Genomic DNA, 13,156 nt, shown 5'->3' on the forward strand with positions numbered 1-13,156 from the left:
GAGGTGGGGCAAGGGTGCCTGGGTTTGTGCAATTAGACAGTTGGTAACTCTATGTGGGACTCCTTACATCTCTCCTTTGAGTAGTCTAAGTCTGTCACAATACCTGTACAAGTACAAGTGACCTTTAAAGATGCACACTTTGCAGGAATGGGCCCATGGTAAGTAGAGTTCATTACCCTTTCACAGATCCTCTTTTCACCCTGCAAACTTGTATAGAAAGGTGTATAGGAAAATATTCAACTAAATATAGACAAATAGCAGGGATTTAAAAATACAGAATTTGGGAAAGTAATTGCTCGGTTCTGCTGCTGCTACTTCTGCTGCCACAGTACATTACTGTCAATGTTGGGACTTGTGGGGAACAGACTGTGATCTTCCCTTACATTCCTGAGACACTGGTTGTGATGTCCCGGTGCCACAGAGCCAGACTCTGTGGATAGGATCCCACTGATAATTACATACAGTTCAAAGCAAATACATTTTAAACATCAATCAATTTTAAAAAAAAAGGAAAAAGTGGGGAAGGTTAAAGGAAAATACATAACCCCACTCTGTGGCATGGGGACATCACAACCAGATAAGGGAAATTCAGTCTGTTCCTCACAAGTCCCATGCCTCCTTCTCAGGCCCTGGCTGTGCTGCACAGATGCTGTGGGTCAGACACTTGCTCTGGTGGTGGCCACATGCCCTCAGGCTTTAGGTGGTAGGACCCTTCTTCCCAGCATCGCCCTCGCCCCATTGGGGTTACGATCCCCCTCCAAGTCTGACCTGTGAAGCCTCTTGGCTGGGGACATCTCCCTGCACTGGGCCCACTGCCCAGGGTCCCTCTCGCTCTCCCCAGCCGCTCATCGCACCTGGCTCCGGACTGCTCCAGCCCCAGCTCCAGATTCACTCTACCACAGCACTGCGCTCTGTCTCTAGCTCCCTGGGCTGCTTCTCTGGCCCTTCTGGTTCTGGTTTCTACAGCTCTCCGGGCTGCTTCTGTGACTCTGCTCCCAGCACCGACCTGCTTCCTGGGCTGCTTTTCCGGCCCCTCTGGCTCTGGTTGCTGCAGCTCTCCTCCCCGTGCAGGTCTGCTCTCCAGGCTGCTTCTGTGACTTTGCTCCCAGCACAGCTTGGGCCCCTGCTCTCTCCTCAGCTCGGCCCCACTCTATCTGACCCAGGAAATACCAGCTCGCACAGAAGATGGGACTGGCCTCCTGACTCCCTCATTAGCCTGCCCGCCCTGTCAGTCAGGTTGACCTGAAGTTTCACATTGGCCTCTCTTCATTGTTCCAGGGGACTGAGAATGTCAGGGTCCTGATTTCCCATTGACCCTTCCCCTTACTTCTGGTACTTGGAGCTAGCCAACCATAACCCCCCACCCCCATTGAGTTTTAGTAAGGGACCAACAGTCCCCTTATACACAGCAAAATACAAGTAGGAGATGAGACTTGCTGGTATTAACAAGTTACAATTATCTGCCATCTGCAGCTCTCCTCACTGCGTGAGTACCTTGCCATCTGGAGACAGTCCTCGGACAACAGGACAATGATTTATACATGTCTAAATTGGGGAGGACCTGAAGGGTACCAGATCCCAGGGAATGTCCAGTCTGGTCATATGAATTAGGAAATTTTGTCAGATCAAAAAATTCAGCCTGACTCAGGATATTCTAATGGAGAACATGTCTGGTAGCCAAAGCTTTATCCCAGAGCAAAAGCTTATGGGAGGAAGCATTACTGCTACAGGAGATTTTCTTCCAATTGCCCCACAGATGGAGGTCTCTGAAACTGCATCTGCTAACCAGATCTCACGATCACAAAACAAAAATCTTTGGTTCCCATGCAAGAATGCAGCAAGGAGAGAGGACTCTTCAAGTCTCTGGATACGTTCAGAGTTTCTGTTCCTGTGTGTGCCTCTCTCAGTACTTCAGAAGTCCTACTGAAGACGATGAACAACAAACCAGGAAGGTGCCTATTGAGGCCCCCCTACACTGGCTGGCCTGTCTATGATTCTACTGTATTTTCAAGCTCTCAGTGGCCCAGCTTAGAAGACGCTATTTCCCATATGTGAAAAATAATACATCTTTATTCCCCATTCATAAAAACAGATTCATTTTGATTTCAGGAACAGGTCTTTATGTTTATTTTATGTGTGTATGTGTGTGGAAATAAAGCCACATTATTTCCCTCTTCCCACTATACAGGTATCAATTTGCACACATTATAGCAACAGTTCCCAATTTGTGGGTCACAACCCCAAATCTGGTACCTACAAAGATGTTTTCCATCAACTGGAAATCCCAATGAGATTTTATGAATCCCATCTCCTTCATGACATTATACATTGTATAAAGTACTGTTGTACTGGGGGTGGAGTGAACCTGTGTGTGTGTGTGTAAAAGTAACAGCAATTCTTCATTCAGGATAAATGTAAAAAGCTATCAAGCATGTTAGCATGTTTATGGAATAGATAGCTAGAACAGTAGAGGTGGCTCCCCAAAACATAGGCCACATGCAATGCTGCACAGGAATCTGAGCTATGTGGGTGGAGGGGTTTGATTGCAGGCTGAATGCAAATGGAGGGGACCATATGAGGGAAATTGAGAGATTGAATTGGCAGAAACACCATGGGGACAGACAGAGAAGGCAGCTAAGAAGAAGTCCCAGAGACAGCCAGAGAAGTACGTGGGTAGCCTGACTCTGGAAAAAAAAACAGTGAGAGACTTTGGGTAGAGTGCTGGCTGAAAAGAGGCTTGGAATTGTGAGCAAAGAAACTGTATCCCGCTGTTTGATTCCTACTGTGTTCAGGGTAATAGGACTTTATGTACATTCCTTGTAAAATACACAGAGTTGCATCAAAGAAACAGCTGACTCCATCAATTTCTCCGAATTGAAATAAGCAATTCACAAGGCCCTGAATATTGGCTAGCTGCTTGGGCTATAAGGGGTAACATTATTATACACTATCATGCACTCTGTGGTACTTCCCAGCTTTCTGCAAAATTTTATTTTAAAATTTTATTTCACTGTTCTGTATAACTCTAGGACACATGGGAGGTGAATTTTACATATTTTGCTTCAATGATTCTACACTAAGAAGGCAAACATCTTCTATTACAAAGTATGTGAGTTGCATAGTTATCAGATATATTATGCTCAAAATAGAATAGAGAATCATTTATGTTGGAATACTAAAAGAGTTTGTTACATTCCATAAGTCTTAGACCTACTGATGCCATGGCATAACCAACTCTAAATATTTTAAAGGAACTGAGCTTTGCCCATGTGGGGTCATAAACAGAAAAATTATGACTCATATGTAGAAAATAATGTATCTTTATACCTTTCAAATAAGCAGAATGATCTATTGTTGAAACTGCAAAAAAATATGACATGCCTTGGGGCCAAATCCTGGTTCAATGTGCAAAGGGTATGTACATTTCCTGTGTACGGGAAAACTATGCAGGGATTGTGGAGAACAGAACTTTCCTTCAATCCAGTGGTAAGGCATATGTACAAGCAGGTTGCAGTGGTTTCAGCCCTCTGTGAACCCCTATGCAAGTTTCTGAGTCAGCAGTTCCAGTATGTGAACAGAGAGATTTACTACCTCCTTGCTACTCTCCCAGCATACCTACAATCCCCTCTCCATGGTCTTGTGAAGACAGCTGCCAGAAAGCACTTTTCTGTGTGTACTTTCTTTTCTACATGGCCTCTACAGCCTGGCCAAGTGCCCAGTGGAAATGGGGCCCTGTTTAGCCGTAGAAGGGAGGCCAGGGCTTGACCCTTGTACAGAAATTTCCAAAAAGTCTGAAACTAAAAGAAACAAATCTACATAATAGCTCTAGAATCTCTTAGACTAATAATATAGGATTGTTTATAACCACTGGATGGCCATTTATTACGCTGCATGGTTAAATAAACCAGTGATTAGAGAAGACACAAATAAAATAGATTAGACAGACAGATCTAAGGGCTCAATGGGAAAACTCACTATGCCCAATGACAGGATTAGCCCTAAGATAAGCAATATGAATTTATTATTTGCGGACTAACAGCCCAAAAAGTTGTACAGTCATTATCAAATCATAGCAAACACAAAAATGCCCATAATTATATAAATTTAGTGGTTAATATCTTTCTAGAGCATTTAAGGGAAAATATGTCAAGAAGGATTTCTTGAAGATCATATAAATATTTTAAACATTTTTTTTCCTCAGAAAATTATGAGAAAATCATTTCCTACGTGTTGTCCAAGTTGAGATCAACAACTGCATATATACACAGGACAACTAAACTGGCCTCCTTTCCTATATTTGACATGGTATGAAAATAGCTTGACTTTAAAGATATTTAAAAATTACATATAAATAATATAAGCTCATGAGATGAAATTAGGTCAAGTTTGCATGTGTGTGTAAGATATCAGATCATATGCTATATATGACAAAAAAGAAAATACAGCTTTTTATCCATCTGGTACCATGCAATAGGTAACAATAGCGTCAACTTTTTAAAGAGTTATATAAAAGCAGATTGTCAGAACTAACTTAAGTATTATTAATTGAATTTCTTGTTTTTTGAAACTGTTTTGGTATATGTTTTTACATTCTGTATTCCTCCCAACCTCCTAGGTTAACATGGCTGATTGTTAGATACTTATCCCCTAAACTGGAATTAGTTGAGTTAAATCAGATGAGCAATAAAATGTATAATACAATTTTTAACAATATAATTTCCAAATCAGTGAACCATGTCTGATAACATTGAAGAACAGGCACATTTTTGAATGTCAATTATCATGTATATAGCAGAAGTTACTGAAATACATGTGAAAAGGAAACTGAGTAGCAAATAACATAATTATGTCTCACCAAGCTCCACATCTTGGTCATCTGTTAGTACGAGAATAATGTTGGGTCTGATATTTTTTCGCTCCTGCTGCACACGTCCTCTGAATCTTGGGGATTTGACAGTAGTACAGAGACTTCTTAACAAGTCAGTACTGAGCACAGTCAAAAGGAGTGCAAAGCAATAATACTTCATTGTAGTTTCAATATCACAAGCAAAATAATTGCCCCAAAGTGTCTATTCCTTAGTTTTCAAGATCTGTGGAGAGAAAAAGATTAAAACTGAAATAGTGAATAAACTGGCAAAAACGTTTGGAGAAAGGTGATATTCAGAAGTCAAAACTAGCAAATATAGAGTAGTGTGACAGCAACTCACGTAGATTAATGGTAGTTTTATACTAAATCATCTTCTGAGAATACACTGAGACATTTTGCAACTTCACTTTTCATTTTACTTTTGCTCCAAATTAGTCTATGTATTCATACAACTTCCAATGTACACCTCACACTTCACACCACACACCCCTTTTTTGTTTTCAGCACAGTGTTCCTTAAATGCAGTACCTGGGTGTAGTAATAATTGCTATGATGCAGAGATGTTCAGAACATCTGTAGGAGGAGCTCTAAAAGAAGGTAAAAGCAGAAGACGTGTTAGTCAAAGACCTCACAACTTATTGTGCTCTGAACTAACTCTCCGGAATTGCACATCAGAGCTTTTCTTTCATCTACTAAACGAGAAAAATAGAAGAAATCTACGTTCACCATTGCTTACATAATGGCATATCTTCCTTGTTGGTTAGACTGCACCTTTGTGTTTAGAGGTAAGTGAAATATATAATTTTATCATTGCCATATGCCTTTGTACAAAATTTATAATCATCCTGTGAAACTCTCAGAATAAGAAGCATTAATTTCAGCCGGATGGCACCTGGAAAGCAATAGAATTATTTTAGGTTAACTCACCTGCATGAGATATTAAACACTCATGAAGCCGACAGAACAGCATGGCTGTCATTTGTAATCTGCATTGTATCACTACACTGAAAAGTCATCTTTCTACTGACAGAGATCTCATATTAAGTGACGTCCAGACAATCTTACCCAGCATTGTGAAAGCACATAACTGTCTCTCATCAATCAATGATGGAACTGAGTGCATCATCTATAATGCACAGTACCTCTGGCAAACCCTTCTCCTCAATGCTCCCTTTTCAGATTCAGCTCAGTATGCTTCTCAGAACCCCCCTCCCGGTGCTTGTCAGTCAAACAGCCTTGCTATTGTAAGACTTGATGCAAGCACCGAAGTTTTGCTTTGCTGCAGCAGATCTAAACCTGCAACTGAAAATGATTGATTGGTCTTGGGACTAAAGGTTAGCCACTTACACTTCAACATTTTTTGCATGACTGACTGAAGCCCTGTGAAAACATCACATTACACAATATGGGAAAAAAGCTTGGAGTAATGCCATCTCACTTTAGGGCATTAACTTGCTGAAAGCCTTTTTTTTTTTTAATTTTTATTTTGGGACTACAGATAAACTGCAGAAGCCTCATAATTTTTTTTTTAAAAACAAGTCACACGGGAAAGTCTGCATGGGAATTGGGCTGCCCCGGCCTTAATTATAAGGGAGCACTCTTCCTCAGAAGGTCAGCACTCTCACACCTGAGCCTTCGTATTTAAAAACATGCAGCATTAGCTAGTAGCAGACAAACACCTAATTTAATGGTAGCACTCCATAACAAGAGAAGAAGGGGTCTACCACTCATCTAAAAATACAACGAAAGGTGATATACATCTTGTGAGGGAGAACTTGACACAGACTGCTAGAAAAGGGATACTGTGCTTGTTTTCACACACACTTATTATTTTAAAAAAAGAAAAGGAGTATTTGTGGCACCTTAGAGACTAACAAATTTATTTGAGCATAAGCTTTCGTGAGCTACAGTTCACTTCATCGGATGCATTCAGTGCATTTTTTTCCCACTGAATGCATCCGATGAGGTGAGCTGTAGCTCACGAAAGCTTATGCTCAAATAAATTTGTTAGTCTCTAAGGTGCCACAAGTACTCCTTTTCTTTTTGCAAATACAGACTAACACGGCTGCTACTCTGAAACCTATTATTTTAAGCTTCACAAGATACCCTATAAACAGTTTCATACTGCTCACTCTGCAGGCTGTAATGACACCAGAGGAGTGTGAATGTCTTTCAAACAAAAATCCAAGTGTCTGTTGCAGAGTAATCCTGTCTTCCATTGTCTGTTCACCAACAAACATTCTGGTCTATGATTGACGTTAGGGCAATGCAAAGCCAATACGCAGGGATCGGCATTTAGTGTTAAATACCATTTCAGTGATTACAGGACATTCAGATAAGTAGACTGAAAGTCTGTAATTAGGCTGGAGTGACTTTTAAAAATACTTCAGTTTCCACATATTTGTTCTAACTCACAGAAAAGCTGACAAAGAACAGGAACACTGAAGAAATAAGCATTCTTCTGACAGACACCACAGGCTGTTGATGCAAAAGCAAAAATATAATTTCCCTAACTGTCTGATCTTTAAATAGCAAAACTTTGACTCACCTCACAAAGCCCGAAAAGATGTGTGAAGTGAGAGTCAATGTTTAGTTTCTTATATCAGTTGTACTGTACAGCAAACGTTTTCAAACAATGTTGACCCAGAAAGTGCAGTCATCCTGACTGCACTGAGCAAACATTGGCACCAACATGTTTGAATAATCCCCCGCAGTATGAACTATGAGTTCCTGACAATTACACCTCAGTGCTAATAAAATTTAGAACAGTCCAAACCAACATTACCAGCTATTCTTCAGCTTGTTTGGGCTACACTAGTCAGTCAGTGAGGAAAAAAAATCCTTTAGCCTTAATTTTATATTTTATTAAGCAAACATCCTTGTTAGACAATTCTTTTCTAGAAATAAAAGTATGAAGTTACTTTCTAACTATTTAATTTCTTTTTCTCTTGATAAGGGAGGACAAATGACTGAATTGATCTAAAACTTAAAAAAAAAAGTGACTCTTGCGCAAAAGCACAGAAATGCAATCGTTGATCATTCATAGAGCTCTGAATAACGGTATCCTCCCCCCCCCTTTTTTTTTTGTACAGACAATTCTTTATTCAAAAGTGACCTTTTAAAACCTTCCATCCTCTCACAGGCTGGTTTCCAGCTCCAGAAGGCAATGAAGTACAGAAGAAAACAGACAAAATGCAGAGCTTGATAGAGGAGACAAGGATGCAATGTTTGTGTTGGATACTCTTTCGGAGCCTACGAGTGTCCTTAGAGACATAGCAGTTTGTCTCGAAAAAGGTCAAAAATAGGAGAGATTTTTAAGAGAGACCTTTTTTCTTTACACATGGCAAGTAAACTTAAAGGATTGTGCAATATCCAAAAGTCAAAACTCGACTACAAGTTCCCTTTTTCCAGACAGGTAAATGAGAACATTGATTATAATTTAGATTGATGCTATATGGAAAGTTTAAATATTTTTTATCAGTAGAACATACATAATGACAACTGAAATCTTAGGAAAATGGAGCAAAAGAAAATTCAAAAAGACCATCTTTCCTCATTTGAATGTAATTTTTAGTTCACAGTCACTCTTTTTTTTTCATTTGAACATTAGGTCTTAGCTTGAGTTCACCCTTCTAACACTGGTGCGACAAAAATGAAAACTTAGCACTTCTGCTGGCATCCATATTGGTATTCTCAGAAGACAGGCTACGACTGATGGACATGGAGAATGAACTGCCCCTCATGCAATCCTTGAGATAATTCCTCCAGGGGAGGCTTAAACTAAATCAGTGTAGCAATGAGAGGAGACTTGCACTGCCACGGTTTGTGGTATGGGTAAAGAAGGCTTCCCTCTCCAGGGTTGTCAGTAGGACAACATCACTGGAAGGGACAAAGAGAGGAAAGGATAATGACTTTACAAGCAATTCTCACATTTCACATTTTGGTCAAAATTGTCAAGAGTGACTAGTGATTTTGGTGTTCCCGCTTTTTAGTCCCTGACTCAATATACCATAGAGGAGGGCTGATTTTCAGAAAGAGCTGAGCACTTCCCCTCTGAAAATTGGACTTCTTTACAATGTCTCAAGTTTGGCACCCAAAAACTGAGGAACCATATATCACTAGTCAGTTTCAAAAGTCTTGGCCTTTATCAATACCAGTACTATCCTGGAAATGTTTTGGCTTTTTGATTTCTAACATATTTCTTGATAGTACCCCCTTGCAAACTGTATGAATAAAACTCTTGCTAGATTCTCTAGGTTTAAATGCCACTTTTTATACACTTTGTATAATATCAATTACCCACTAAACATTCCTAAGTTTCTTTCTTCATTGTATACTTTAGAGGCCTAAGGGCAACTCCACAACCAGAGTCCTGGAGAAGAGGCCTCCAAACATCATGAGTCCCCAACCTGCCTTTTTCTGGCAGAGGGAACCTGGCTTACTTGTATGGATCACTCATATGTCCCTAAATCTAAAGTCAGGCTTGGAGATAGTGAGCTAAGAAGCTGTGTGAGTGCCGGTGAGTATGATCACGTCACCCTCCAGTGGCTTTTCCAAAGACATGGTAACGGAGCTACTTCTATCAACTAAGGGGGGAATCTCCTGTATCACTGGTGGTATGTCCTGTGGTTTTGGAGCATTAGAACAAGGATTGTAGACCTGGCTCTCCAGGTACATTTGCTCTTTCTAATAACTGTCTGTTGACTGCAGCGTGTAAATTAGTTTCAATACGAATCCTAATGCAAGAGGCTTCTGCCCTCCTTATGTACTGGATGGTTTTGTGATTTAGAGTTCTATTCCCATCCTTGCCACAAAATCCCACTGGACAAATCAGTCTCTCTGTATTTTAAATTTCCCTGTCTGCAAAAGTGGGTTAATTAAATATTGGTATTATAAATGCATGTTGTGAACCTTAACTAACATTTTGAAGGTGCTTTGATACCCCAGGATGTAAGGTACTATGAAAAAGCAAAGCAATTTTTATTAGTAGTAGTAAGGATACTAAGGATTCCAATATTAAATAAAATGTAATAACCATGACATAACCATGATGGCCTCACCATATTATATATTACTGGCTGCTTCATCTCCTCTACAAGATAGATCACCCTTAATGAATGGGGAGGAGGAGAAAGCCAAAACACAATCCCAGACAAATTATCCTCATAGGACATTCCAGATGAAAACAAACCAACACCAATCACTATGAGAAAACAGTCCTTCTTGACCACAAGTATGGTGATCAGTATAACTCTCTGGATGTTAGTGAGGATCAGCTGACTCAACAGGCTCTAAGTTTAATAACCTTGAAAGGAATCTGACCCCAAAACCCCAGCTTTCCCAGTTTCAATAATACCAGAGCCTTTCTGAGAGAAAAGAAGAAGAAAGAGGAAGAAGGTTTGGGGATGCTAATGGTATTTTATAACTGCCTGCAGAGGCCACTCAAATTGACTGGGGGGGCTTCTAACCTGCCAGGCCCTGAATGGCAAATCTCACACCAATATCTGATGGAAAAGAGCACCAACTTGGTGGTGGCTTGGCCAACCAGTCTCCCAGTGGAGGCCAGGCTCCATGCTTCCCACCTATCACTTTCAGTCATTTGTTTTAAAGACAATGCAAAAATCCAACAGTGATTCTGAAATATCTGTACTGACTAATTCTGTAGTACTTAGTTATGTACAGCACTCATTTAAATCAATGCAGAGAAGCTCCAGGATGGGGTAGAAGAGGTCTAATTCATCCCTCAACACACATGCACAGTTTCTATTAATCTTTAATGTAAAAACATCAATGGGAGATGAGACCCCTTAGTCTTAGTATTTAACACAATCTGATTTATAACACGTACATTGTTAGAGACTTTGCCTGGATCATGAAATTGTTAATCGTACAAGTATAAAATTATATAACAAAAGGTCATGTGAGGCTATTTGTTAAATTTGCATCAAACCAACCTGATAGTTTAGAAGACTTTATTCTTTTCAAAACATATTTCCTTGATGGGCTGTAAGATTGTACAGCAGTAATAAAAATAAGAAGTCTGCATTCTAGTGTTGTATTCAAGTATTTCAGTTTAAAAATGCTGACAGAGATTACTGTTATGAGTTAAGTAGTGCTAAGACCTTTCTCAAGTCCTACGCTTATATCTGCTCCTTAAAACAAAAACAAACAAATAAAAAACACAGCAATCTCTTACAGGCTATCAGGCATAACAGAGTAAAGCAGCATTTCAATTTCCTATGGGATATCAAGCCTGAAGCCATGGAAAATACTTTTACAGTACAACAAAATCAGGAAACAGCAGGATCCACTGCCTTCTCTTAAAGGTTAATCCACTAATCTTACTTGTAAAGCATAGGATTTATAGCAAACACAAAGTATGTAGTTGCTATCTAGGTCTAGCATCTATCTATTTGATAAATGATATATTTTGTCAGTCAATCAAAGTTATCTGCTCACCTTCAAAATATAATCTGTCCATTATTATGATGTTTTATCAGGCAAGATTAATAGATCCACTAATTATAATTTAAAGTAACTGTAGGCTCTCAGAGATTCATAACCTACATTTTAACATTGTAATTTCACAAACAACTACAGACAGGAGATTGCCACTAACCGATTTGAAAAAGGAAAAGCCTGGACTCATCTGAAAGCACACACATTTTCTAATCTACTTCTAGAATTGTGTACAAGATAAAAAGCATCTTTATTAAGAGAAAATTTCCAGGAGTTCTACCATAGTAATCTTGGGGCTTGCCAAATTTCAATGAAATTCTCAAAATGCATAGTTGTATGAGAATCAACTTGCTTGGCAAAAAAAAAATAATAAAAAAATAAAATAAAGGCAATTTTTACTTCAGTACCATAAAGCTAGAGTTGAATCAATCCTTAAAAAATTCAAAACAAATCAAGCTTTATCTTTATATTAACTATACACTACATGAAACAATAGTTTAAGGGAAAGTTCTAGCATATCTATCACAAGCAAAGTGCCTTTTTGTTAAGTTACAAACTTCTATTAACTCAATTTTCTACATTTATTTTCTCACCATCTAATTTACTTTATTTTAAAACTTCATATTTCAACACAAACAAGAAGTACACTTGTCATACAAAGGAGGCTGATATAATTAAGCAGATGACGTGCCCCACAAGAAAAATCAGCCATTCATGAAAGCTGGTCAGCAGAGGCCATTTCAAACAATGCATATTTCAAGTAATCTAAAGTAATCCCTTCTCTCTACTGATTTCGTTTCCAGGCAGTCTTAAGCACATGTGTGCAGCAAACAGGAGGCTTATTAAAACCTGATGTTATATTGGAAGCTATAATGCAATAGGCTTATGATTGAATTCCCTGTCTGTGAGCCTTCAAAGAGAAAAAAAATCAGTTAAATTTATATGCTTGTTGAATTTATGAGCGCCATGATATATGTAGTTTATTAGCATTTGCTAAATAATTAAGACAAAGAAAAGTAATTAGATGTGCACTAAGTTTTAAACAAACTTCTAATATCAGATTTTGATCTTTTTAAAAAAGTTAATTATATCTTGACTTTCCAGCTACAAGCTAGCGTCATTGGCAAAACACTCCACATATTTTTCAACTATAAACAGTGATCTTTGTGTATGAAGGAATTTAGGTAATTTTAAAATTCCTTTTTAAAAACCACATATCTTTTTTGTAACCCTGCTCTATTCAACAGAGTGGGACATTATTAAAACATACTGTACAATAACATACTGAGGAGTCAGTGATCCAGTAAGTTGTCTTGAATCAGGAGATCATATCACAGCAGTGAACAACAGGGACACAGTTTTATATTTTAAGCAGAACTGGGGTACATTTAAGTATGACCTACGTGACTTGGAAATTGTGCAGAAATATATTTTAAATATGTTCTTTCCCTTAGAAAATAAAATAAAGGACACTTTAAATTCACAAGGCTTGATATTTAGATTGGTCTCAATATATTCCCTCAAAGAATGCATCTCTGATCTGACTTTTAAAAAAAATTGCCAGACAACTTTGCTTTTTGTATACAAATACACATAGTTATTTACTAGTAGCTTAATTTGAATATACACAAAACATCTTGTTTAGTACAAAATGCACACATATATTTATGGCATTATATGCACACTAGACACACACTAGGCAGAATATGCTGACATCTATATTGTAATGTATGTTTAGACACACAACATATATACATGCCCATAAGAGACTATTTTATTTATGTAAACATATAGTAGAACTTCTTGTACTTTTGAAAAAAACACCTCATA

At 38.5% G+C, this 13,156-nt stretch overlaps 1 protein-coding gene across 15 annotated transcripts in view; it reads right to left on the reverse strand.

The window, feature by feature from the left end:
- Window positions 1-13,156, reverse strand: part of SULF1 (sulfatase 1) — a 161,524-nt gene that overhangs the window by 81,405 nt on the left and 66,963 nt on the right. For 7 of the 15 annotated variants that reach the window (XM_043507742.1, XM_038392996.2, XM_043507740.1 and 4 more), the window contains 2 exons: window positions 5,396-5,454; window positions 4,856-5,090 (listed from right to left, as the gene is read on the reverse strand). In XM_043507742.1, coding sequence (XP_043363677.1) covers window positions 4,856-5,027 — 172 coding nt within the window. In that variant the 5' untranslated portion in view covers window positions 5,028-5,090; window positions 5,396-5,454. Of the gene's footprint in view, window positions 1-4,855; window positions 5,091-5,207; window positions 5,321-5,395; window positions 5,455-5,603; window positions 5,758-5,794; window positions 6,170-13,156 lie in introns of those variants that run through there. The other 8 variants (XM_038392999.2, XM_043507747.1, XM_043507749.1 and 5 more) reach the window with 7 other exon arrangements.

This window comes from Dermochelys coriacea, chromosome 2 (genome assembly GCF_009764565.3).
Source record: "Dermochelys coriacea isolate rDerCor1 chromosome 2, rDerCor1.pri.v4, whole genome shotgun sequence".
NCBI lineage: Eukaryota > Metazoa > Chordata > Testudines > Dermochelyidae > Dermochelys > Dermochelys coriacea.